The 26,947-nt window shown below is 40.3% G+C and overlaps 1 protein-coding gene across 6 annotated transcripts in view; it reads left to right on the top strand.

Moving 5' to 3' along the window:
- Nucleotides 1–26,947, top strand: part of ripor2 (RHO family interacting cell polarization regulator 2) — a 61,701-nt gene that overhangs the window by 15,990 nt on the left and 18,764 nt on the right. For 5 of the 6 annotated variants that reach the window (XM_079656440.1, XM_079656441.1, XM_079656439.1 and 2 more), the window contains exons 2-6: nt 22,087–22,207; nt 25,308–25,463; nt 25,677–25,755; nt 26,431–26,454; nt 26,855–26,908. In XM_079656440.1, the coding sequence (XP_079512566.1) occupies nt 22,087–22,207; nt 25,308–25,463; nt 25,677–25,755; nt 26,431–26,454; nt 26,855–26,908 (434 nt within the window). Of the gene's footprint in view, nt 1–1,186; nt 1,462–22,086; nt 22,208–25,307; nt 25,464–25,676; nt 25,756–26,430; nt 26,455–26,854; nt 26,909–26,947 lie in introns of those variants that run through there. The other variant, XM_079656442.1, reaches the window with a different exon arrangement.

Genomic DNA, 26,947 nt, shown 5'->3' with positions numbered 1-26,947 from the left:
TGTAATCACAGATAATCACACCATCATTTTCACAACCTGCCAATACATCTACGAGGACAAATAAAACGTATTTCATGCACTGGTAAATCGCTATAGAATGAGGCAGGTCGTACTCAACCTCTGGGATAACATTCAAGTGAACATGAAAGGTTTAAGTTTAAACCGACAATGCTGAAAGGATCTGATTTCTCTCTATTCCAAAAAAGGCCCTGCTGCTGTCCGGAGTACAAGGTCGAAGAGAAATGCTCGAGACAGTTCATAAAGTGACAGCTGGTTAAATCTGGAGGTCAGGCGTTGATTTGCCCTGCAGGCTAGACTGGTGTGCATAAATAGCCTGTGGCAATACATTACATACCAGAATGCACTGTGAGTGTGTGCAGAGCTGTAAAGAGGTCATGAACTTCATACTTTTACCTTCAAATATGGCAATTTTTGAAGTTTTCGGTGCCTGAAGTGCAGTTTACAGTCCACAGTCACATTCAGTTACACATTACACTGTTTTGAATAACCTCAAAGGCACGTATGTTTTGTATTAGCTTTTTGCACAAGGCACAAACATATCTTTATACAACTGATTAACATGTGAATGTCAGATAAAACAGAAACTTATGACCCCAATGGATGTTTTTGTGTGTGAGAGAGATTTCATTCATAAGGACTTTATAAAGTTCAAGATCTTTATTTTTTATTTGTTTCTCCACTTACATTAACAGCAATACATGATGATTTTAACTGTCTCTAGTTTTTAAGTGAAAATTCAATCACCCAGTATCACCTTCGCTGACATACAGCTTAACGTGTTTAACAAGATATACTGGCAATTAACAAAAATGTTAATATATCAAAATAATGTATTATATTTCAAAATGCACCATTATCTTCTGGTTTTATTAACCTTTTATTTTCTTATTTATTGGTATTACGCTGTATTTAGAAGTATTGATCAATCTGAAATTACACCTATAAAGCTCATCTTATTTTATTTTATGGGAAAGACAGAGACAAAGAGAAATAGACAGACCATAATGCTTTCCCCCCACACGCGCGCGCGCACACACACACACACACACACACACACACACACACACACACACACACACACACACACTCTCTCAATTATCTGACCCCGCCCCCTCCCCGTGACATCCCTCGCCTCTGATTGGCTCTCCGTTGTTCAGGCTGAGCGCTGCAAACACAAACAGGAATGTGAGTGAGGGGCTCAGTGTTTGCTCTGCCGCTGCATCGAGTCTCACCGGGGAACAGACGTCGACCAACCATCGCTCATCCGGGCGGCTGGCTCATTCTTGTGGGAGTTTCTTTTTTTTCTGATTTACATCGCGAACAGGCGCAACACATTTGGCGAGGACTCACTTTCTCTTTTTTTTATGAACGCATGGATGGAGAGGCGCAGGTAGACGCGCAGAGACGCCGCTGAGGAGCCGCTACTGAAGTTTTGCTGAGGTTAGTTAAATCAAAGTCCTGAGCCACTTTATAAGGCTTTAAAAACAGTTAAAAAAAACACCGGAGCATTCAGAAAACTACTCCTTTCTCTCAGCTGTGGGGGAAAGCTTGTTTTCCGGGGCAGTGGGTTAGTGGATCATTGCGATGTGAGTTCACCAAAGGTCCAACTCATTGCAGGGTAAACACACATAAACCAAAGATATTTTCTTTTTAATCGATTTTATTGCTGTTTTATTGATTTAAATCTGAATAGTCCCAGGTGTAATCCATACCCATATGAATACATCTGTTGTTGGGGGATGCTTGAACATATAGGTGGAAATGGGCTTTATTATCTACTATGTTGTCATAAAAGCAAACGGTATGTCTGTGAATTGCAGAGGTTTGGAGCATGTCTGAGCCTCTAAATATGTTGTTTGTGTAATTTGTGTGAGTCCCTTTGACAGATGATGTGCTGTGAGTAATGCACAGCCCTTAGGTCATTGTGTGTTTCCTTGAGACATGTAAAACAAGTTTAAATTGAGGGAAAATGTTGTTGTGACCCTTCTGGCAGTGTGTTTATGTTTTTTTTTTTTTACACAGACAGAACCAGGTCAGTGATTTAAAAAATGTCCTTCCAGTTTTGTTGAGGATGGAGGTCAAAGGGCATCATTCTTTTGTCATGTATTGTGCAGTGATACCACCATAGTGGATCTGCCAGCTGAACCAGAGCAGCAATACTGAAGATAACTGTCTGTTTTCAAAGTAAGAGGCCAACTGTGTGTGTCTCCAGTTGTTAGAAGCTTTCTACCTGCCAGATGGTGTGTCGAATCACTTTTTTCCTGCTCTCTGTGCTTTAAAAAGACCCTGCCTACCGAGAGACTAGTGTGAATTCTTTGATATTTTCAAATCCCATTATTTTTCAAATCCTGCCAATTGAGCTACACTCATTTTTTAAGCTGCATGTCCTCAAAGTTGATCAAAAGCAATAATTTGTCACGCTATCACACATCCTCATTTCTCAGTCAGTTCCAGTACACATTGAAATGAAAACAAAACAACAGGAAAATATATCCCCTTAATAAGCATGCCGCTTGCAGCGAGGATTTCCCCCAGACTGCTCATTCTGTTTCTGAGAAAAAAGACATTTTCTTCAGGGCTAAATGCTCTTTCAGTGCCAGGCTGACTTTGATATGGTTAAGTGGAAGTGCTTTGCTTCCCTGCCAGCCAGTTTGGGCCGTGGCTAAGCTGTTTGAAGGGGGATGGAGACGAGGGGTAGCAGCGTGTTTGTGCCAAGCTGAGGCGGGCTGCAGGGATGCTGGACCAGCTTCTGTTCCCAGACTCCACTCACCTCCTCTCGTTTTACCCAGACGCTCTTTATTTCCTGCATCTGGTCCCTCAGTCTCAGCCTGCTTTCTTTTCACTCCTTCTTTGCACTCTCTTTCTCCATCTTTCACTTTCTAGATCTCCCTATACAGGGACCCACACACAAACACTCACACTCATTTCCTCCCCTTTCTCTCCAAAGTCTCATTAAAGGAATTATGACTGTGTGGTTTGGAGGAAAGTCAGACGCTTGGTTGTTTGGTTGGGTTTTCCCCCAAAACTACTTAAACACAGCAGTGCAGATAAACTGAATGCGATTTCAAGGAATATCAGCATTACCTAAAACCTAAAATAGATACTTTTTTCGTATTAGACAGAGAAAATCTTCACAGTAAGTTAAATTCAGATTTTTCCATTAAGGAGAGCATGATCCATTAGTTTATTAATATAGAGACTGTGGTAACTCAATCTTTAATTAACGGCAACAATTTTGACGAGAAGGTTAATAAAAACAAACGGTATTTCTGTGAAATTAAATACAGTTTGTACAGATATTCAGGGTTTCGATTGGTGATCTTCTGACTTTTTCTTTAATTCCATCACTCTCAAGTAACTTCATTTGTCGTCTTACACAGTTAATTCAATAGAAGAATTATGAAGCCTCTGTAAAAAGCAAAACAAAGATGATAAATCTGACGTGGAGGGGCTTTGTTCGAGCAGCCATGATGAAGACTTTCAAGCTTTAAAGTCTATTGACGTCTCACACATGGAGCACTTGACCTTTTCTTCTCCTCAAGAACACCCACTTGCTCATTTTGGGAATATTGCCTCCCTCCCTGTGTGTGTGTGTGGGTGGCTGTGTGCAGCATGTGTTTCATGCACATACATATGTCTTTCCATCTGTGAGCGCAAGTGTGGTTTTTGGGGGGAAACGCAGGCCTTGCATTCTTACAGGAGGAGTGCCTCCTTAAAGTTTTCACAGCTGATAGTTGTTTCATAAGGCGTGTAGGCTGCAGAATTTTAAAGTGGGACGGGTAGGGAAAATTATTTGGCTTGGAGGTTTTCTGACGCATTGGAGGCACTGAGAGTTAAATGATAAAAAAAACGGTTTGAATAATGAACTCAAATCTCCTGCTGAGTTTCCATGATCCAGACATCCAAATTTAACTCGACCCCCAGCCTGCGTCTGGAAAGCTGCTTTGAAAAAACTTGCAAAAAGTAGATTTTGTTCTCAATCTCTGATGAAACTTTAATGTTGCCTTTGGGGGAATTGGGTCATTCTCTACACAAATATAGAAGACGGTTGTTTCGATATGTCTGTCACAGTGCCTACAAACTGGTAGAAACTGAGTTTGTTCTCAGATCTTTTTGTTTGGAGACAAAGTGATTCATCTTGTGCAGAGCTATCCTGATAAACCTCCATTTAGATTGCGTTTTAGTGACAGCAGATAAAAGGTCTGCTCTGAGTCAGAGGTTATCTGGTCTCAAGATGGTGGTCTGGCCTTCCTCGCCTGTCCTGACATGTCCTATTCTAAAATCACAGCCTCTTCGGAGGGGGTGGGAGGTATGTGTTGGGAATTGCTGGTGTCGAATAGGTGGTTTGTGGTTGTTATCTGGGCTTAAGTGGTATGTGGAGGGAGGGGCAGATGTAGGGAGTGGAGGGTTGACAGTGGAGATGACCAGATCGGAGGAATGAGGAGTGGAGTTGGGAGGCCATAACTCTGGGGAGGGGAACTGAAGAACAAGAGAAGAGATGAAGACATTTCTTTGTGGTATTTTAGCCAAATAGCGACATGGGAGTTTTGGTCCATACTTTTTGTTCTGAACTTAAATAGCTCAACATGGACACCCAACATGTTATACAGACATTTGTGGTTAACAGAGAAAGATCAGTGACTTCAGTGTTGCCTCTTGACTGTTTCATCATTGGCCAAAACCTACAAAAATAACGTCAAGATGTGCTTTTATTTGGAAAAGCCCATTGCAAACATGCTTAACTATTTCCATCCAAACACACCATCATGCTTCCTAGTCATTCAAACAGTGATTAAACATGACAAATGTGGCCAACAGGAACAACAGTTTTTACGTGAACAACAGGTGGTCTACTTTTATTCCTTTTTAATAGAACATAAGTAAAAGTAGTCAAAATAATCAATAATATGTGTTATTGTTGTGATACATACACTTATAAATAGCAAATGTTAATGTTCTAACAATACATTTAAGCTTCGCTTTAAATCAAACACTGTAAACATTGTACTTTCTAAACATCAACATGTTAGCATTGTCATTGTTAGCATGTTACCAGGGCAACCGTGGCATTCAGAGCTGCTCCTGTTTTCTCTTGTCATGTTTTTCTAGGTGTGAGATGAAAAGTAAATCTTGCTGTTGCTCATCTGTCCTCACAGGCCCTCTGCTCCTTATATAACCACTGCTCTCAGCTGGGCGGCAGTGAGAGGAGCTCCAGTAGCTCACTGAGGGCTGCGCAGCGTAACCACTGTGTGGCTCTCTGCTGTGAATGAGTGAGGATATGAACCCCATAACAATGAGCCTATCGCATGAAAGCCAGGATATTCAGACTACACAAAGTACACAAAAAATATGTGTTTGTGCCAAGTGTAAGTGCGTAGAGCTGATTGTGTTTTTTTTTCTTCTCTGCTGACCGCATGAGTAAGAGTCAGTGGTGTGTGTGTGTGTGTGTGTGTGTGTGTGTGTGTGTGTGTGTGTGTGTGTGTGTGTGTGTGTGTGTGTGTGTGTGTGTGTGTGTGTGTGTGTGTGTGTGTGTGTGTGTGTGTGTGTGTGTGTGTGTGTGTGTGTGTGTGTGTGTGTGTGTGTGTGTGTGTGTGTGTGTGTGTGTGTGTGTGTGTGTGTGTGTGTGTGTGTGTGTGTGTGTGTGTGTGTGTGTGTGTGTGTGTGTGTGTGTGTGTGTGTGTGTGTGTGTGTGTGTGTGTGTGGTCGGGGGTTGCTAGTCCACCCTTGGGTTTTCCATCTTTTATTATTATATTTTCTCGACCACTTTCATTTTGTACTTTCCTCCACCCTCCTCAGTTTCTTATAGTCCCTTCCCATCTGTCTGCCCCCCCCTTCTCTACAATCCTCCTGGATACACACGGAGAATTTATGGATGGGGGTTTGAACCCAGCCTCACCCCCTCCCCTGTTGTCTCTGAGCAGATCAGAAAGGCCTTCTTGGTGTGTGTGTGGTGTTGCCCATTAATCTCTCGTCCAACTGTGTGACCATGCTATGAGGGGACACACATGCACCACATGCTCTACACTGGCCATCATGTGCAACACATGATATTTGACACACACACACACACACACACACACACACACACACACACACACACACACACACACACACACTCAATGATCTGACGCACACACCTCTGGCCGGAGCAGCTGGGAGCAGCATTTTGATTGCCATAAGCGTTTTAGCGTTTTAAGCTGTCTGTTTTGGTATTTGGTGCGCTCCCTCTGCAGCATTCAGCAGCTGGAAGAGCATTATTGGTTCACCATGTCTGTGTGTCGAGAGGATTTTATGTTTGTTTGTTTGTTTGTTTGTTTGCTTGCCAGAGATCTACATACTGATATACACTGAACAAAAATATAAACGCAACACTTTTGTTTTTGCTCCCATTTTTCATGAGATTAACTCAAAGATCTAAAACATTTTCTATATACACAAAATAACCATTTCTCTCAAATATTGTTCATAAATCTGAAAAAATCTGTGATAGTGAGCACTTCTCCTTTGCCGAGAAAATCAATCCCACCTCACAGGTGTGGCATATCAAGATGCTGATTAGACAGCATGATTATTGCACAGGTGTGCCTTATGGTGGCCACAATAAAAGGCCACCCTTAAACATGCATTTTTGCTTTATTGGGGGGGTCTGGGGGGGTCCGAAAACCAGTCAGTATCTGGTGTTAGGGTTAGGGTAATGTTATGAATCGAGTGGCCTGTGTTCGTCGTTCATAACATACGCCTGCCCATACCATAACCCCACCACCACCATGGGCCACTCGATTCACAACCTTACCCTAACCCTAACCCTCACACCAGATACTGACTGGTTTTCGGACCCCCCCAGACCCCCCCAATAAAGCAAAAATGCATGTTTAAGGGTGGCCTTTTATTGTGGCCACCCTAAGGCACACCTGTGAAATAATCATGCTGTCTAATCAGCATCTTGATATGCCACACCTGTGAGGTGGGATGGATTTTCTCGGCAAAGGAGAAGTGCTCACTATGACAGATTTTTTCAGATTTATGAACAATATTTGAGAGAAATGGTTATTTTGTGTATATAGAAAATGTTTTAGATCTTTGAGTTCATCTCATGAAAAATGGGAGCAAAAACAAAAGTGTTGCGTTTATATTTTTGTTCAGTGTATGTTGGTTACTGACCCATCCAGTGCCAGCTGTGCCGACAGTTTTCTTCATAGTTACTCAAATAAATTGTACGCATGCTGTCAACATCGTGATGATGGGACTCTCAGCAAACACATCTTTTCCTCCAACCCTTCTGACTCCTGTCTCTTCTGCTTTATTTGGCAGTTGTTTGTGCAGATTTTGTTTCTGACTCTTGAATACATATCCCTTAAATGCGCTGAAATCACAGGTAACTTGAGGTAATCTTTTGAACATTTGTGAGGTTTTCTACCCTCACAAATTTTACTTTTCATAGGCATTGTAAGTGGGTGTTTTTGCTACCCAGCTGTGGGATGACATATGAATTGAGGGGGATGGATGACACCGCTCCTTTCGTCGTGAGGCGAGTTGTTGCTAGGATGACGTTCTCTCTTTAAACTGTGCTTCCCTTCCTGCAACACAATATGTGCTTAAAGGTCGCTGCTGCCCTGTGTGAAACCTACCTTTCTTAACCTAAAAATGTGATTTGTGGCTGCAGATGCAGTGGTCAGTGCTGAATAGATAAGTAGATTTTTAAAAGGGTTCTGAACTAGAGATATAGGTAGAAGACTACAATTATTTATTAGAATGCTCTAGTGACTAACAAGGTATTTGTTTTTGGTTGATGCATCTCTAATGCGAATAGTAAGAGCTTTTCCATGTCTGACCCTTTCTCATATCTCTTTGTTTTTTTTAAATTCTTTATGAAAAAAAAGTAGTGAAATGGTGGACAACACCTTGGTCTCTGGGAACATGCGATATGCATTTGACACTGACAATATAACACACTTTCTAATGGATTATTTAAATAAGAATTAGTTGGAGCTCTAGAAGTGATAATACATGTTGGTGGTGGATCCCTAAATGTCACATCACACTGGAAGATTGCATTGTGTCTGTCAATAAACAGAAGGTGAGTTGTACTAGATATAAGACTTTTGGAGCAAGAAATTATCTAGTGCTGCACGAGATTTGACTGCACTGTAGTGCACAATTTATCTTTTTTGTGTGATTATTAAGACCTTAAATCATGCTCGTGATTCAGCTACACCTCCCCACTAGGCACTTCTGCTTATAGGCTACATCACACTGGGAACACTGAGAGTGTCTCTTGACCTTTTCTGCAAGTCCTCCCTTTTCTCCCTCTCATCTTCCCAGCTCGGCCTCAGGCTTACACTGCAGATAAAAGCTGACAAGCCATAAAAATCAGAATCAAAGATGGATGTAATCCATACGGGAGAACTCGGTGTGAACAGATGTTGGATACGAGGGTTTGAAGTATGTGAACAGCTGTGTGTCTATGGCTGGGCTTAGTGAGCAGGCAGGTGAATGAGTTCACTTGATGATCAGCTTTTTAAACTGCAGATGAATGACATTTATCTGTGTCGTTATAACTGCTTATCTGAAGCGTCATCCAAAGATGTACAGACTTGTGTGTTCTTACTGTCAGGTTCTGACTCATCAGTTTCTGTCCCTGTTGTCTCTGACAGTGTGTCTCTACACTTGCTGTTTGTTTTTGCTGTTTCGTTTACTCTTATCTCATCAAGAACTGGCACAGTTCTTGATGAGATAAGAGTAAACGAAACAGCAAAAAATGGTTGTTAATACTTTTGATAAGGGAAGTAGGCACTACTTCCCTTATCAAAAGTATTAACAACAATTTGAACGTTTAAGTAGTGACTGTGCTCATGTTTATGTACAACTTTGATGCATTATGTGTTTAATTTACAATGTAATGATCCACAAGTGGCCATGGTAGCAGAGCTGTAAAATTGATTTAATTTAGTGCCCGGCTCCCTGCTGCGAATTCGCCCAAACAGCGTGATAATCTCTGCAGTTAGTTAAAATATTTAACACAGTTTAGGAAAAAGAGAACAGTTCTCCCCTAGGGTGTACTTCTCTGCCAGGAAGAACTCATCTCAGGAAGATGTGGAAGTGTGTCTTTCCGTCATTTTTCCTTTCTTGCCCAGCCGCTTGGTAAATTGCTTTTCTGTTGTTATAACATCATGGTAATGGCTTAGTCAAGGCTGCAGGAGGAATGTGTGGCACAGAAATGATCTGTGACTGCTGTTTGTAAATCACACCCACAGTGTTTATTGCTTTGCTGTATAGGGAAAGTGTGCATTTAAGGTTTACTGAAACAGATTAAACCAGAACATCTTTAGAAACAAAAAACATGAAGCATGTGGACCATGAAGTAGGCCATAGTGTGTTTGTGTGGCTGCCTGCTTATACAATTATAATATAAGTGTCTGTTCTCTGAATTCAGAATTGGTCAGTAACACACATTGTGCGCCCTTCTGTTGTCTTCCTTTCGTGACAAGTACAGCTTTGTCCTGAAACCAAGGAGCACACCTCACAGTTCTACCATCTTCCCAAATTAATGTGACAATAGCTGGCTGGTTTCCCATGGTCAGCTAATTTACACATAGCTGTATAACACTCTGAGCTTGTGTCATCATAGTAGGAGCTATCAGTGAAAAGAATGTCGTTTTTCTTTTCCTGCTCAAAATAACAAATGGAGCTGAAATAACCAGTGAAATCCTGTTATGGTAACTGCATTCCAGCGCCGCAGCATAGGTGGTCACTTTCATTCACAGGCTGACACAGGCTAATGAACAAATCAAAGAGGAAGAGCAAGTGGGGAACTGGTTCTCATGCTTAACCGGATGCAGGGGGATGCTAATATGTCATTCAGACATCCATCAAAGAAATATACACATGGCACACTGAAGAGAATGAGAGGGTGGAGGAAGGGGATGAGAGGACACTCTCTCAGTCTTTGAAAACAAAATCCACTTTGAAATAATGTATTAGTTAAGATTAAAATGGCTACTGGTGAGATTTGATGCTTTCTCTAAATAGACAATGTGACACTGCAGAACTGCTCCCATTGCATCACTTCTATGATGTTTTATTGTGTCTTTGTATGGATGTTCTCAATAAGATGACCTGTGAATATATAAGTTAAATAAATAAAAAAGACAATTGATATTATAGTCTGACTCCTCGTGGACCGTTAAAAGAAGGATACAAATCTATGCAACAAAACCTCATCATCTTTTATTTGCTCCATGTATTCTTCTTCTTTGTCAAAGCATTATGCCTTCACTAACCATAAAGCAACTAGAATGCAGAGGGCCCAGCACAACACCCTGATGTGTTGTGCTCAGATAATTAAGCCTCTAGGCCCAAGTAGAAATGGGGAGTGGGCTAAAGAGTTCTAGTAACTTCTCTCTCCGCTTATCCCTAGATTTATATCAAAACGCTGACCCATGTGAGATAACTTAAGATGCTTCCTAAGACCTATACACTTTGATGTGTGCAATCAGTTCTAGTGTACACAATTCCTTGAGAAGAGACAACTTGATGAACTAACCATCACAACTTTGATTTGTCTTGACTAGTCTTTTAATAATTTCAGGCAGGCTCCTCCAGCCTGTTTAATGGTCAAACAAGCTCAGCAGAAAAGGCCTTCAAGAATTAGGATCCAAGTCTCCTGGAAATCCCTGATGCCAAAAATGCTGTGTCCAGGAGCTGCATGCTTTGTTACGGTGTCACTGTCTGGAATCAGTTCGACTAATCTACACAGGAACAAACTATTGTTCAGGCTCATCCGGGTCAGTGCACTCTATTGGCAAGTTGTGTTGGCCTTACAGTTTTATATGTTTCATTATTACCACCGTCAAGTTATGTTTCAGTTTGTTTTTCAGCAGGATTATGGAAAAAACCTCTGGCCCATTTAATGAAACTTGGTGGAAGGATGTAAGTTAGGCAAAGTATGACATTTTGGAACAGATCAGAATCACGCATTATCTTTCACTTATGAAAACAGCCCTGGATGACGACTGCACCCTCAGATTGCCCTGCTAGTTGCTTTTATTGTTTGTTTATATATAATCCCTGCTAAGCAGCACTGATACTGAATGGATCATCCTGGTTACACACTGGCTGAGGATGTGCTGCATTAGCAGGGTTTCTGGTGATGGCTGTAGTATTCAAGGGCTTTGTTGTCAGTGTGTTGACGCTCGCTCAGCAACAGAATTATCACAGGCTTGTGTTTTAAGCTCCTGTCTCTCAGCTGCTTTTACTTTCTACTACACTGTCTAATAAATTGATACATTTCATAAAAATAATCTTTCGATCCATTCATCTGGATAGTGCATATTTTCGTATGGCTTACAGTTCTCACAAGTGATTACACGCTGCTCCCCGCTGCCGAAATGTCAGGCGCAGCTGCCTGAATGTAACTTCAGTCCAGACACGTCTCAGTTAATCTGGCCATCTTTACATTTTAATGCCACTTCATGTGCTGGCCTTAATTTTTCCTGCATGCACTGCACAGCCTCACAAGGACACAGATGACCTATAATTAGAATTGAGTGACTATAATAGCAAAATAATGATATCTGGGGGAATGTGAATGTACTTACAGACACACTGGGGTGTAAAGAGCAGAAGGTGCCTTTGAATGCTGCGGGGAAATGTCAAACATGATGGCTTTAAAGTAGGAAATAAAGAATGCTAATTACGTGTACTGATTAAAATGGCATATAAATCCAACTCTTGCCTAAAATACACATATTTTATGATTATGTGTCAGTTTTAATGATGCGTGTGTGTATTTCTGCAGTTCGTTGGCACAATGTCCGACCTCTTTCGGCTTTCATGTGATGGAGCTGGCTTTGGTTCAACTTTCGCACTTTGGTGTTCTCACAACAGTCACGTCCCCTCTGTGAAGAATCCAGTTCCAAATCTGTCTTGGTAATAAACTGCCTCAGATGACTGAGTTCACTTTCAGCTTATTTGAGTTAATTGTTAGACAAGTTTATCGTTGACCTAATAAAGTGTTGGCTGTTTTCTGATGTTAAATCATTCGCCATAGGAGGATGTCTGAGATCGGAAGATTTTGATTATTTGGGTCAGGGTTTCAGGCGGCTTGATGAGTTTTGGACAGATAAGGACCTGATAAGCAGGGTGAAGCATACGTGAACAAAAAACTAATTATTTTAAACTGTAGTTTGGAGAACGTATTCATTCTTGCCAAGAGGGATGAGAATAATAATACCACGATTGGTTTCTGGTAAATACTAAGCCACTGATAACAGACGGTTAGCTTATAGCTTAATTTAATCGATAAGTTGTTTAATGCTTTTTAAGTCTGATTGACCCATTTTCAAGAAACCTATGAGTAAATCTCTTGTCAACAAACAATTTAAAGCAGGGCTTCTGCATTATTCTTTGTAAGGAAGCGCAAGAGATGAGTCGCCAAAATCGTTTTCTTTTATCTATTTCAAAACAAAATGATTCTTGATTACATTACATGTTACTTGTTAGACGCTTTTATCCAAAGCAACTTACATACTCAATACTGTGGGCAATCCCCACAGGAGCAATTTGGGGTGAAGTGTCTTGCCCAGGGACACAACGACATGCTGACTGCAGTGGGGTTTGAACCTGTGCTCCCTTGATCCGAACACCAACGCTCTAAACACTGCAGCACACGCCTCCATATTTCTTCAAATGTTTTAGCAGTTGTCTATTGTCTTCATTAGTAAATTGTTCCAGGTCGTTCAAGAACAGAAAATAAATCTCTTGCCAAATTTGGTCGGTCTTTTTTATCTTCTTAATTATTTGTGGTTGCATAAACTGACTTTGAAATAAGTCATCAGGTATTTAGTATCTACCCAGTGACAGTTCTGTGTTTTTGTTAAATGTTTGCGCTCCTTCAGGAATTTGTTCTCTATTGTTGCCATTCAAAATGACTGTTACAGAGAGATATTGTTAACATATGTAGAGAATACTATTGACCAAGCCATTGATTCCTTTTGGACCTGAGGTGTCATAGCTGCATACCTACATCACACAGGATGTGTGGACATTTCTGTTCTGCCCATTGTTACTTTTGTGTGTTTTGTCTGTGTGATGGGATGACTGGAAGGACAAGCCAGTGACTCTTGGTCTTCAGTCAGAGTGTAAAAATGTAAGTTATCATCCCTTTGGTGACTGCAGCCAAAACAGGCTCTCTATTCTCCGGTTCAAAACTTTTTGTGAATTCCTGAATGTCAACAGTTCAAGTTATTTACAACATCTTCTTCTGGTGTGTGTGACTGTGTGAGAGACTGTGTGTGTGTATGCTTTGAATGCTGATAAACCCAGGGAGGCATGTTCACACTTGTAAAGTCAGCTGACTCAAGGAAGTTGTTTACAGGGTTATTTAATACGTAGTAATTAAACTTCACATAATACATACATTTCAACAATTGACATTAACCAGTAAAGCTCCAAACCTTAAACAGTTCCCTCCTTCACTTTATTCAAATTTTTAAGATTCTTTTTTTTACAAAAACCTTTTGGTTAAGATGAGTAAGCCCTCTTTTCTCAGGAGAAACTTCAACATTTCCTCATTCCTGATAATGGGGCTCTTTTCCGGAGTTATTCTGGCCTGTAAAAGTTTTAAATGGCCAAATTCTGAAGTTAAAAGGAATACATGTTTTCATCTTTCTGCTGTATAGGACTGTATAATCACATTAGCAGTTGCTCTACTTTGGTGTCACCTTTTCATAAACATTCCTGTGCAGTGATCATGAGCCTGCAGGCAGATTTGTCAAAGTTGCACACTTAACTGCAGGTAACTTTGGATTTAAAACATGCTCTTTTAAAAATGGTCAGCAGGTTAATGGAACATGTGATGAAAGCTGGCTTAAAACATACTGCCTTTCATCTTTAGATTATTCTTTTTCGTTTATGTGCATGCATGGAATTATGTAGACTGTAATCTGTTAAGAGTTGAATTTCCATGATGTCTTGCTGCACTATTTTAATATCAACTTGTTTTTCTGAGGGAATGTTTAGGGAAACTTGATTTCCATGCATTGGTTTTGTAGTGTAATATGAGCATGCAATTAGAACAAAGTAAAGCCACCTTAGTTTCTATTTAACTGTTTGTGACACTTGAGAGGTCCTTAACAAGCTGATGTGCACACGTAATACAAAACCTTCACTCTTGTTTTCAGTTCAGAACAGGATAACAGGAAAAGAAAAACAGAAAGACACAATGTATTTTCTTGGCCCAGGGATCGCAGCCTGCAGCCAGTTTTTTCCCAGTTTGCAGCACCAGCAGTGACCCTCCTCACTGAACCAGTTCACACACATGGACCCATCAAGAAATAACTGAGCAGCTTTCAGGCACACGCTTGCAACCTGCAGGGTGTGTTGGAACATGCTAGTCCTTTTCTAGTCATGTAAACAGGAGATCATCACTGAAATCTCTGGGATGTGTTCTGTTTCAACAGACGCCTGCTTGTTTGTATCTTGTTACTGCACTACCACATCTTTTTATACACTTCTCTCCTGTCAAATCTCTCCTCATCCCCGGGCTGCTTTATTCTTTCATTTCCTCCTATTTTTATCCGCACTTCCTGACACATTAATTAAAAAATTAGAAAGGAAGAGACAATAAAAAGTAGTTAAAAGACGCTGAAGAGTGACATTTAACGCAACATCTGTAAAAGATCTGAATTTAAAAAAATGTTTTTTTCCCAAATTAGGATTGGTGCTTTAACAGCGCTGGCCCTGTAGCACGAGGGTGTGTGTCCTACTTCTTGGCAGTTGGCTCAAAACCGTTGTTTTTTACGTAACACACTTCATCCCGGTTTTTTCTGCTGTTGCCATGGTGAGGATAATTTATACAGGCATTAAAAATTAGGCTCCTGTTCTTAATATGCAACGCTGGCTGATGCTGTTTTTGTTACACATAAATACACTCTCATGCACACTCATGCATGGATTATTCAAGAATTAAGCTTGTGTGTTTTGTGAAGACATGAAGCTCAGAATGATTGATGTGATTGTCAGAGGAAAGTATAAGGTTTACAGAAAAATATTTCTTAACATACACTGAATATACCAAATATCAGACACATTCGTAATCTAGGGTTTCAGCCTAATTTACGAAATGATATGTCGTAAAGCTTAACATTTCAGCTCCTACTCATCTCTTTCCCTTCATCCTATTCTCCTGTTTGTGATTGTTGCAAACTTTTTAAAAGAACAAAAGTTATTCATTCCTCATCAGTATGCTTCATTAATATACATTTGTACAATGAATAGGGAACAGGAAAAAAATGACTCATGCTCTCGTTGAGATAACGGGGCGACCCTGGTGGGAGAAATGTTTGGAAAAATCAATTAAAATCTAAATACTGTATAAACCTAAACATGAATTTATGATTCCAAAAGTTCCCTTTGAGTTTCTGTGGTGTGTTTTTGTATTCTGTTGCTGTTTAAGTACTGGGGAAACAAAGAGTGAAGTGTTGTGATGGTGCTTCTGTTAGTCATGCTGTCCAACATGTCAGGCGGCACATTTTGTGGAACATTGCTAATCTACTTTCACAGTCACAGAAAGTAAACCATGCAGAGGTGCATACATCATTGATTAATTGGAAAATCATTCAAACTCATACAGAAAAATCTGTTAAAGTAGATTAGCATGCTAACAGTAGTGATTGCTCTGCTATCCCCCGCCTCAGTCATTTGACCCCCGCCTATGCAAGGACCCTCTTCATAGTGGTCCATAGAGAAGTAATCCAAGACGCTCTCTCATCCCTCATGCACTTATCCAGTCTGTTTCTCACCACACACACACACACACACACACACACACACACTCACACTCACACTCACACTCACACTCACACTCACACTCACACTCACACACACACTGGGACTAATGAATTAATGCACATGGACCTTGGAGAGCTAAAAGCAAATAGAGATCAGGTGTCCTACTCTCACACGCTAATCTCCCTAACTAACGTGTGTATATTTTTGAGAACCATTTCGTGTTTTAGAGTTAGAATAAGATTATGTTTGGGGTTAGGATAGTGGTCAGGGTTGGGCATTTAGCTGTGATGGTTAGGGTAAAGGGCTTGGGAATGCTCTGTGAAAATGAGTCCTCACAGGTACATTAGTACAGGGTTGTGTGTTTCATGTGTCCACTCTTGCCAAGTTGCAGCTCAGCATACTGATCAATCCCATGTTCACATATTCCACAAAGAAGAAACACACTCTCACACCTCGTTGAGGGCATTTGAGGCTGGTAGCGTGTGAGCGCCAGAGAAAAAAGACCAGTGAATGGCCTGAATGGCGGCTGCATTCAACACGAGCTATCGGCTGGCAACAAACCAGAACACACTGCGAGGGTTGGCATTGTTGTACCCGAAAGGCTCTTTAGACGAGATGAGCGGTGACACTAAGAGGTGCAGAGGAAAGGTTTTTATGATTCAGTGGCTGAACTCGACTCTTTTGTGTGTGTGTGTGTGTGTGTGTGTGTGTGTGTGTGTGTGTGTGTGTGTGTGTGTGTGTGTGTGTGTGTGTGTGTGTGTGTGTGTGTGTGTGTGTGTGTGTGTGTGTGTGTGTGTGTGTGTGTGTGTGTGTGTGTGTGTGTGTGTGTGTGTGTGTGTGTGTGTGTGTGTGTGTGTGTGTGTGTGTGTGTGTGTGTGTGTGTGTGTGTGTGTGTGTGTGTGTGTGTGTGTGTGTGTGTGTGTGTGTGTGTGTGTGTGTGTGTGTGTGTACCATTGATTTAAATGTGGAGTTTATTGTGAAGGGGCTTGCTGAGGCTGGGAAAGTTTTTGGGAACATCCAGAAGCCTAGACGTTTAGCATGCCAAAAATGTCTACTGCAAACACACATCAGGGGAGTAAAACCGGCTGTATCTTCTACAATTTTAAGTAAATGGTAAATAATTTAGTTTTGAACATAAAATTGAATATATTCCAGAAGCCAACACAACGGCTCCAAATGTCTTATTTTGTCCGACTGTCAGACTGAGACCAAAAAATATTCTGTTTACTAAAAAAGCAGAACGAGTGTTTTGCTTGAAAATGTCCTATCTACTAGAAAAGAACAGTTGACATAAAAAATCAGGTACATCTTAAAAAGATAATCATAATTTGTTATCAAGTGTCATGTTTCCCTAAAAAAATTATGTAGGAACAACACTGAGTACATTTCTGACAGCCTCACAGTTAGCATTGGATTTAAGCACACTGTAACTCTAAATAAGAAGCTCTTTCTCCTTATTTCGTGTGAGTGCTGTTATCTATTCTCTGCTGTCAGCAAGTCGTACCCTTATTCCCTCTGGTCCTCATCATGGGAACAACTACCTACTTGTACCATTTGGGAATATCGGGGTATTGAACGAACTTGAAGCTAAACAGCTTACACCATTATACCATAATATACAGCCTTAGTTTTCAAGTGTCCACATTCACTCCGCGTCCGTCTAAATTTAAGGCAAACGGCTGAAGTGCAGGGAACAGTGTCCAGCCGGTTCTGTGATTGCCCGGATAGGATTAGGTAACACAATGTACCATTATGTATCATTTGCCACCCACTGCTCCTGTTTTAGGAGAGTGAGTCATGGAGTCAAAGAGGTAAACAGGAGACCAAAATGGACTAAAACACAGTATATTATTTGCAAATTGCTGCTCTCCTGTATGATATTTTGCTTGAAAACATTAGTTAGGTTAGGTCAACGCAATAATGCAATATAACTGATTGTTGTTTTTAAGATTAATTTTATGATTTAGGCATTTTAGATAGATAGAATCGGAGGGATGAAACCCTCTTTAATGGTCACACATGCAGAGCACACAGCACACACAGAGAAATGTGTTCTCTGCTTTTAACCCACCCTAGTACCAGGAGTCTAGTAGATTTGATTATGCAGAAGTACTTTTTATTGTTTTTGGCAATAATCGTGAGCATTCAATTTAAAATTAAATCGAAAAACAAGATATTTTTGGCTACATTTTACCAAGGAAAACAGACCATTGGTGCAGATGAATCACACACTGAGTCACAGCCATCAGGGTCATCAGTGTTAAAGTGAGCTCGCTGCTATTAATAGCCGAGCAGTATCAGTCTCACCGGCCTATTGTCACCCCTCCTCAAAACAAGGCTCCAGTATTTCCTCGTCCTCGTGCTGGGTCTTTGTGCGGCCCCTGTCAGTCACATAGACCAAAGGTGGGGGTATTAGGTTGCTTAATCGCTTGTATCTCTGAGGAGTCAGTGGACGAAGGTAGTGTGTGTGTACATGCTCTCATTTGTATGACGAAATGAAGCCCACACAGAAATCTCTCCACTGGAGACAGCAAGACAGATGGATCAGTGGAAGAAAAAAAACAGGACACATACAAACACAAGGCCCCAGAAACACATTGACACACACAAACAGACTAACACTGCAGTGTTTTCTAAGTTGTTTAACTGGTAACACTGCGGGACGGTTTATCTTGTTTGTGTGAGGAAGAGTAGCGGCTCACAGGAGAGCTGAACACTGAGGCTTCACCAGCTGACTCCTCCGCTTCTTGGAGGAGTTTAATTTGATTTGACAAATCTCTCTCCTCCAGCCATCTGTATGTTCACTATGCTTTTCCTTTACCCTGAATATGAATTGATACAGAAAGGATTCCTCCTCACTGCAGTGTTTACAGTCCTCACATCATTAACATTTAGATAAACAGTTGATCTAAAGTGTTTCTTCATTCAGGATCTCTGAATTTGACGGATGCATATTTGGATTTGGCGTGTACCACACTGCATTTTTAAAATATTCGTATTTAAGGTTACATGAGGCAATGAGATTGCTGTTGCACTGTTGGCAGCTGCTGTGACTTCTTGAATGTTACTGATAGTGGAAACTCTGACATTCAAGTTTACATTAAGGCAAGGCAATTTATTTGTATAGCACAATTCATACAGTGATGCAATTCAAAGTGCTTTACAGGATCAAACAGATAAAACACAATACATTTTTTTACGATGGTCAAAGTGAGAAGAAATATAAAAACACACAAAACAATTAAAAGAAAGAAAACAATGTTTAACAGTTCGGAAATTAGAACATTTAAATTAAAAAAGCCAGATTTAAATTATTCTAAAGTGCTAGCAATTCTCCGATGTTCTGGGAGTTTGTTCCATGCATTAGGAGCATAGATGCAGAAGGCTGCTTTCCCACGCTTTAATCTCACAAATGGAACAGTGAGCTGGCCTGCGCCTGAAGACCTAAGGGGTCTGCTAGGTTTGTACCGCTGAAGGAGGTCCTTGATATATTTGGGTCCGAGCCCGTTTAGTGCTTTATATGTGTGCAATAAAATCTTAAAATCAATTCTCTCACTTACTGGAAACCAATGCAGCGATCTCGGCACTGGAGTGATCTGTTTTCTTTGTCCGGGTTAAGAATCTGGCAGCAGCATTTTGAATTAGTTGGAGTTTACGGAGTGATTTCTTGGAGGCCTGTGAAGATGCTGTTGCAGTAGTCAAGCTTGCTAAAGACAAATGCATGGACAAGTTTTTCAAGGTCTTGCTTGGACATAAGGTCTTTAATACGCCAGATATTTTGTAGATGGTAGTAGGCTGATCTGTTGATTGCCCTGATGTGGCTGTTAAAATTGAGGTCAGTCTAAAATTTTACCTAATTTTCTTGCTTGGCTTTTCGGTTCGAGCAATAGTGATTCCAGGTGTGCAGGGACTTTAATTCTCTCTTCTTTGGTTCCAAAAACAATTATTTAGGTTTCTTTTGTGTCGAGCTGTAAGAAATTACGGCACATCCAGTCATGTATTTGTTTTAGACATGTGATCAATAAATCAGTAGGACCGTATTCATCTATGGAAAGTGATATGTAGATTTGGCTGTCATCCACGTAATTATGATATGAAATGTTGTTATTTCTAATTATTTGAGCAAGTGGCAGCATGTACAAATTGAATAGAAGAGGCCCGAGGATCGACCCCTGGGGAACTCCACATGTCATTTTGGTTCTGTCCGATGTACAGCTACCAATTGAAACAAAAATACTCTCTGTTTTCAACATAGGATTTAAACCATTTTAGGACAGTGCCAGACAGACCCACACATTTCTCTTTCTATTAAAATATTGTGATCTATGGTGTCAAACGCCGCACTGAGGTCCAATAGAACTAAAACTGTGGATTTCCCACAGTCGGTATTACAATGAATGTAAATAATAAACCATCTCAGTGCTATCACGAAACCTAAAAACAGATTGGAAGGTGTCTAAAATTTTATTGGAGGTCAACAAACTGTTAAGTTGTAGGTAGACAATCTTTTCAATTATTTTGCTTAAAAATTGTAAATTGTAAATTGGCCTGTAATTACTGATTGTCATTGTATCGAGGGTGTTCTTTTTTTAGCAGTGGCGTAATAACTGCAGTTTTCAAGCCCTTGGGGAAGTCACCTGAATGGAGTGACATGTTCACAATCTGCAGTACATCTGAGGCAATATAGCAATAGACACATTTAAAAAAGTTTGTCGGAAGACTATCAAGGCTACATGTAGTTGTTTTTAGGTGGAATATAACGTCTTCTAGTGTTTTATGGCTGACTGGAGCAAACTCTGACATGTTTGCTTGGTTAATTATTTGTCCTTGCAACGGGAACATAGGGTCAAGACTCGGAATTGATATATTGCCTGATCTTTAAGATCTTTTCTGTGATGAACAAAGCAAACTCATTATATTTCTGAGTGGAGATTAGTTCAGGGGCTATTTCCATTCTGGGGTTAGTTAACTTATTAACAGTAGAAAATAATAAACGGGAGTTATTAATATTTTTGTTGATAAGATCAGAGAAAAATGATTGTCTAGCTTTCTTCAGTTCAAGACCGTAGGTGAATAGTTTTTCCTTGTAAATATCATGATGTATCTTGAGTTTTGTTTTCCGCCACCTGCGTTCAGCTTTCCGGCATTCTGTTTTTTGAAATTTCACTGACGTAAAACTGCTTTTAATAATGATGTTTACTTGGTGAATCCAAACTAAGCAAAGGTTGATAAAATATGTTTGCTGATGTCCCCGTCGACAGCAGTTCTTTGCTGAGCTTCAGGGCGGTAAACACTTTGTTTCATTAATCTGGCGGCGTACAACACACTGACTATGGATAAGTACCTTATCCTAGTATCACAGTTGTAGACATCCTAGTTATCCCTTTAAAACTGGTACAAATATTCAATCAATTGCCTTTTAAAGTTGAAATGCCAACCTGCTGCCACTAGAAGCACCATGATATATACAAGCTGAATATGTCATTCAGTTATCTCAGTAGATTCACTTCATCTCTGCTACATCATTATCTGATGCTATTTGTGGATGATTCTTGTTCTATTTTCAGCTTGTTCCCTAAGTGGCCACATGAGACATGTTGCAGTCCACATCATTTAAAAAAAAAAGAAAAAAGGATGAAATCTGAGGCTGCTATTGCTAAATATAGACACAGTGACAAAAGATGTCTTAACTATCAGAGAAGCTGATTAGATAACTCAGCCATTGGATGGTCTGGATTGTTTCTTCCTGGAAACACAGTTCTGTGGTGCCATCTTCAACTATGTAGTGACTACTGCTTGTACTTGTATCTATTGCTTTTAAACAGCTATCAGTGTGGTGAAATGCCTTTTTAGAGCTTGACCTCTTAGTCCAGGTAACAAATATGCAGAAAACACTAAACAAAAAGTGACAAGAGTCGTGTTTTGTAGCACCTGCCTGAGGAAGGAGAGCATGAAACGGTAACAGTTGAGGTATGTTTCAGTTGAGTGGTGACAGGAAGGCGAGAGTAGTCGCGACATGTTAGTGCAGGCTGTGAATGCTGCTCATCCACATCACAAACGACCGCTTCACCAACTACTTTGTGGTGCATTGCACAATCCTCCATGCACCCTAATTAACCTTTCTGTTCATGTTTTTTGGGTGTTAATTGAGTTCATAGGATGCTTTTGTTTTACCTTGGATGTATTACTAACCCTGATTATGAATCTGTAACTCGGTGTCCTATAAGTGTCAAAGGATTTGTTTTTCATGGATTTGTGTGTCTGTGTTTTTTCCAGGAGTGTCGTCCCGTGTTCCAGAGATCATGGCGACCGGTACCCACTCCCCCGGAGGGCCCAACGGAATAATCCGGAGTCAGTCCTTCGCCGGCTTCAGCACGCTACAGGAACGACGCTCTCGGTAAATCCTTAAGGCTGTTAATCTGTGGTCAGCTGGTGTTACTCATTTCTTAAATGACAATGGAGGTCAGGGTGCCAAATTGATTTTTTACAGCCAAGATTAAAAGATCATATCCTCAGAAACGGAATTGATTTTGCGACTAAGCTCTTTAATAAATATGTTAATGATCATTTACCCACTAATATGTTCACAATTAAGGTGGGTCATGAAATGAATATTTAACAGCGGATCAGGCATTCAGTAGTTGTTTTATGGTATTCTTAAAGGTAGAGATGTACTGTCAGCTGATGGCCAATGAGGGTGACCTTATCAGTTTGTTTAAATAAGTTAGTAATTTATTGTGTAGGCAGCACCCCCCCAATGTCATTATACAGATCAACAGTTATGTAGGATTCTCAAGGTTAATAAAATATAAGTTTTGTAAGCATTGTGTTAAATGTCGTCGGCATTAGCTTCTCTTTATATGATATTGACTGACCTAGTGACGAGTACAATAAGACAGTGTCCTCTTTCTTTCTTTTTTGTAAGTCTTCCATACTCTTTTGTTGACATGACAGGAAGTCTTCTCATTTAAGACCAGTAACTTGTCATTTCACAATGTACAATCTCTGATTATGTGGGAGAAACATTGATGGAAAAAACTAAATGTGAAAAAGCAGGACCATCAAACCAGAAGATTTTAAGGAAAAAGCAACTTCTTCGATTTTTGTCTCTATTGTGTCTGTAATAAATATATGTGTTGAGTCTATGACTTACATACCCTTGAAAAAGACAATTGTTGCTTTGACACAATTTGTAAAAAGTCCTATGAAACATGTAGCTACAGCTTTGGTATTTAGTTGTATAATGTCCCTTTCAGAAATCCATCACCCTTACCTAGATGCAAACATCACTCACAATCAAAGCAGGAATTTAACCTGTGACTCAAAACTCTGGTGTCAACCTTTGTGACTTTCCACGTGCCACGGCAAGTCTTCAGATCCCGCAGAGGAACTGAATTCTTAAGGAATGATCAACACTTGATTACATAACCAAACGGCTAACTGAGTTTCCTGATGAGAAATACATTCATAGCCAGAAGTTAGTTTCGAGAAGTTGGAGTTCTCTACATTTCCTGAGAGATGTTATCTTCCTTCCTTCCCCTTCGACTCATCTGTTACAGCTCTCACTCAAGACAAGACAAAGCCCTCTCACACTCAGAAATATCTCTTTACAATCTTTTGGCTGTCGACACCCAGCCCTCTTCAGCAGCCCCTGGTCATGCTGAGAAAACCTTTTTTGAAGATGCTGTTCTCCATCTTTTCTCTGTGCTCAGACTGTGAATGGGGTAATTGGTTGGAATGACTCAGGTGCGTGGGCGACTGACAGCGACTGACAAGTTACTCTTCTGATAATGAGCGAGGTAGAAAGATGTGGAGTGTGTTATCCATCCTTCTGTGTACCCATGTGCATGTTTTGTGTGTTTTACGCATGCATGCTTACTGAAGACTATGGGGTCACAGTTATAAGTCAGTATGGAATTGTGTTAGCGTATGCATATGTGTGTTTCTGTGTGTCCCTGCCAAGAGAAATACCCTTCTACTCTACAGCTTGCGTGACCCCAAGGCAACGCAGCGCTCTCATTCAGCGCTGCCCTACATTTGTGGCAGCTTAGCCTAGCTTGTGAAGACGTGGTACGTTCTAACTTGTGGAGCGCTGGAATTGGTTGTTGCTGTGGATGATGGGACTCTGGGATTGTTTCATTAAGTCTAGTGAAATGTCATTTGTCAGCTAAATCTGTACTGGTTTCATAAGCTGAAATGTGCGTGAGCAGGTAAAATGAGTGTGACCTGAAATTGTTTGATGTTAGGAGGAAGAGGATTGATGGAGAAAATCTTGAAAAACTTGATCATAGAAGCTAGGCTTAGACCTGCTGCTGAAATTATAAATGGAGTTCTTAATCCTACATTTTGATGCAGATTTTAGCTTCTTAAAAGTGAAATTGGGCTGCTTTTCTTAGTCTTTAGTGAAATAAATGTAATCGTTTCTAACGTATTTGCTTGTTTTCCTTTTTTCCATGCTTCAGTCAATTGAATACTTTTGATAATTGGACCATAAGTCAGACAATACAAGATATTTGATCATGCCACAATTGGATCTGATTGGCATTTTTCATATGTTTCTGATGTGTTATAGTACAAAAGATGAATTAATCAATTAAAATGTTATCATTTATAATGACAATAATCATTAGTTGATGCCCTTTTGTACACATGATACCACTTATAGGAGCATTTGTTGCTGCCTTACCTATAAATATATCAAACAATGAACTCTATATAACTCTGCTCATGTGTTGGCTTCCCCCCTTGAGTCGGTCACACTGAAGAAAGAGTGAAGAACTCTTGAATGTCATTGATTGCCGGTGGTGTGATTGTGCTTTGTCGTTTGTAAGTTCAGTCCTGCAGAAGATAAATGGTCAGACACAGAAAGTGGGGGTGGGGAATCACATGTTAGCATGTGTTCACAAATGTGTGCACACACTTGGGATTTAGCACTCCCCTGTGATTGATTTAGAGGTTCATCTCTGACGTAATGCTGTAAGTTTTGCTTGTCTGACAGGTTTTCGTTGAATGATTCGAGGGCTGAATACGTCAGTCCTGTGTGAGTTATCGTTCTATGAAACAGACAGATGAGATGAATTCATGCCGAGACTGGCCCAAGGGCAACTTCAAGATGCTGTTAAAAAAACACAGAAATCTCATCTAATGCTACATTTAAACAGGCAGCTGCACACTTGGTTATCTGCAGTACTGTTTAAATCCTATGTCAAATATTTAAGTTGAGATGTGATGTTGTGTCTGCGTGAGTTGAATCAGTATCTCCCTCTGCCCCTTCCCTAAACTCTGTTACAGTTTTTAAAACCTATGCTCAGCGGAACCATCCGCACCTTTTCAGTTTCAGAAGGCGTTGATGAGAAAGTCTCCCTTCTTTGCTACGAAACCTTTAAAATCATCCTGAATCCCAATGTGTTTTTGAATCATTGCACATAATGCTTTCGATAAAGGACTGTCTATTGCAATCACTGATGATGTGTTTGTGTGTGTGTGTGTGTGTGTAGGTGTAACTCTTTCATGGGGAACTCGGTGGTGCAGAAGAAGCCTCAGTCCAAGCCAAAGAAGTCCCACCTGTCGGGACACAAAGGAGGCAGCAGCTCCAGAGAGCCGCAGCCCAAAAGACTGGAGGAAGTTTACAATGCTCTCAAACAAGGCCTGGAGTGAGTAACCCTAACACTGATTTAAACGTATACTGCATATATACACTTCACTCATGTATTCCTCTTCAATACATGAACTTATCAAATGTTCTTTTAAGTTATTTAGAAAGAAGTGAGTTTAAATCCATGCATTTTAATATTCTCAAAGATTGATCATTTGCTTGTTTTTTTGTTTTTTTTAACCTCCAGTTATTTTCTTTTTTTGTCCCCTAGTGAGTACCTTGAAGTTCATCAAACAGAGCTGGACAAACTCATGTCTCTGATGAAGGACATGAAGAGGAACTCTCGCTTGGTGAGAAGCTAATGCACACATTTTACAAAATAAGTGGTTTCTCTTTATTGTCAGTTAGATACAAAAAGATGAATACCACTCTCATGTATCTACTGTAAATATTCAGTTACAGCCAGTTAGCTTAGCTTAGCAAAATCAAAGCTGACAAAAGTGAATCTACAGCACAAACAAATAGTTTCTTTTACATATGAAATGTAAGTAAAAAAATGAGCTTTTCAACCAAGTCAAGCTGGTTACCCCCCGTTTGCCAATCATTTAGCTAATCATCTACTGACTAGGTAAAGATTTAGCTTACGTGCAAAGTAGTGCATCTCTCAGCACAGAAGCAAATAAGAGTAGTTTTCAAAATATAAACTGTTCATTTAAACTCACTGTTTTCTCACTGGAGATTTCGTCTGTTTTATTTTCATATTTAATGATAATGCATCACATACAGTAATAATCATTGACTTTTGCGTTGTCGATCCACATATGGCGAACACATTTAGTTTTTTTTCAATGCACACAGTAACATACACTTTGTGCTCATTCAGAGTAAAGGCTGCCACTGGAAAGTGTGTTTAACTAGATCCTTTTTGATGCCAGACAACTACAGTCTGCTTTGCATTTCATAAGCAGCCTCAGCTGTGCCGTTTCCTCTGCTAACTGTGATTGTGTGTGTGTGTTTCTCTCCAGGGAGTGCTGTATGATCTTGACAAGGTGAGTTGATGGAGGGGAGGGTCTGCTGTAACAACCGCTTCAAGTTCGCCGTTTGCAGGGGGGAATCTTTGATGTAAAAAAATCTAACGAGGAAGGAGAAAAAGCTACTAAAGGGGAAGGAGAGTGTAGAATTGAGGGGCTGAAGGATAAAGGAATAAGGGAAAAGGATGAAAGAAAAAGAGAGTGTGTGATGGGACAGGTGAGCTGGCTTGGGAGGGATTAGCTGTATTTTCATATAAAACAACAGATATCTCTGTTTAATGATCAGAATATGTCACTTTTTTACTAGCTTGCAAAGTGTGCCTCATTAGATCCTGCGTTATGGACGTACAAATCAATCAGACTGCTTTAAACGACATGTAGGCACTAGTTAATGTGTGTTCTGTCTGTCTTTCTGCAGCAAATCAAAACCATTGAGAGGTACATGAGACGCCTGGAGTTTCACATGAGTAAGGTAAGAACTGATATGATGGACTTATATCAGTCACAAGAC

Source organism: Notothenia rossii (assembly GCF_949606895.1).
Source record: "Notothenia rossii genome assembly, chromosome: 10".
Lineage (NCBI taxonomy): Eukaryota > Metazoa > Chordata > Actinopteri > Perciformes > Nototheniidae > Notothenia > Notothenia rossii.
The sequence above is the reverse complement of the archived record's forward strand: the minus strand, read 5'-3'. Positions and strand labels throughout refer to the sequence as shown.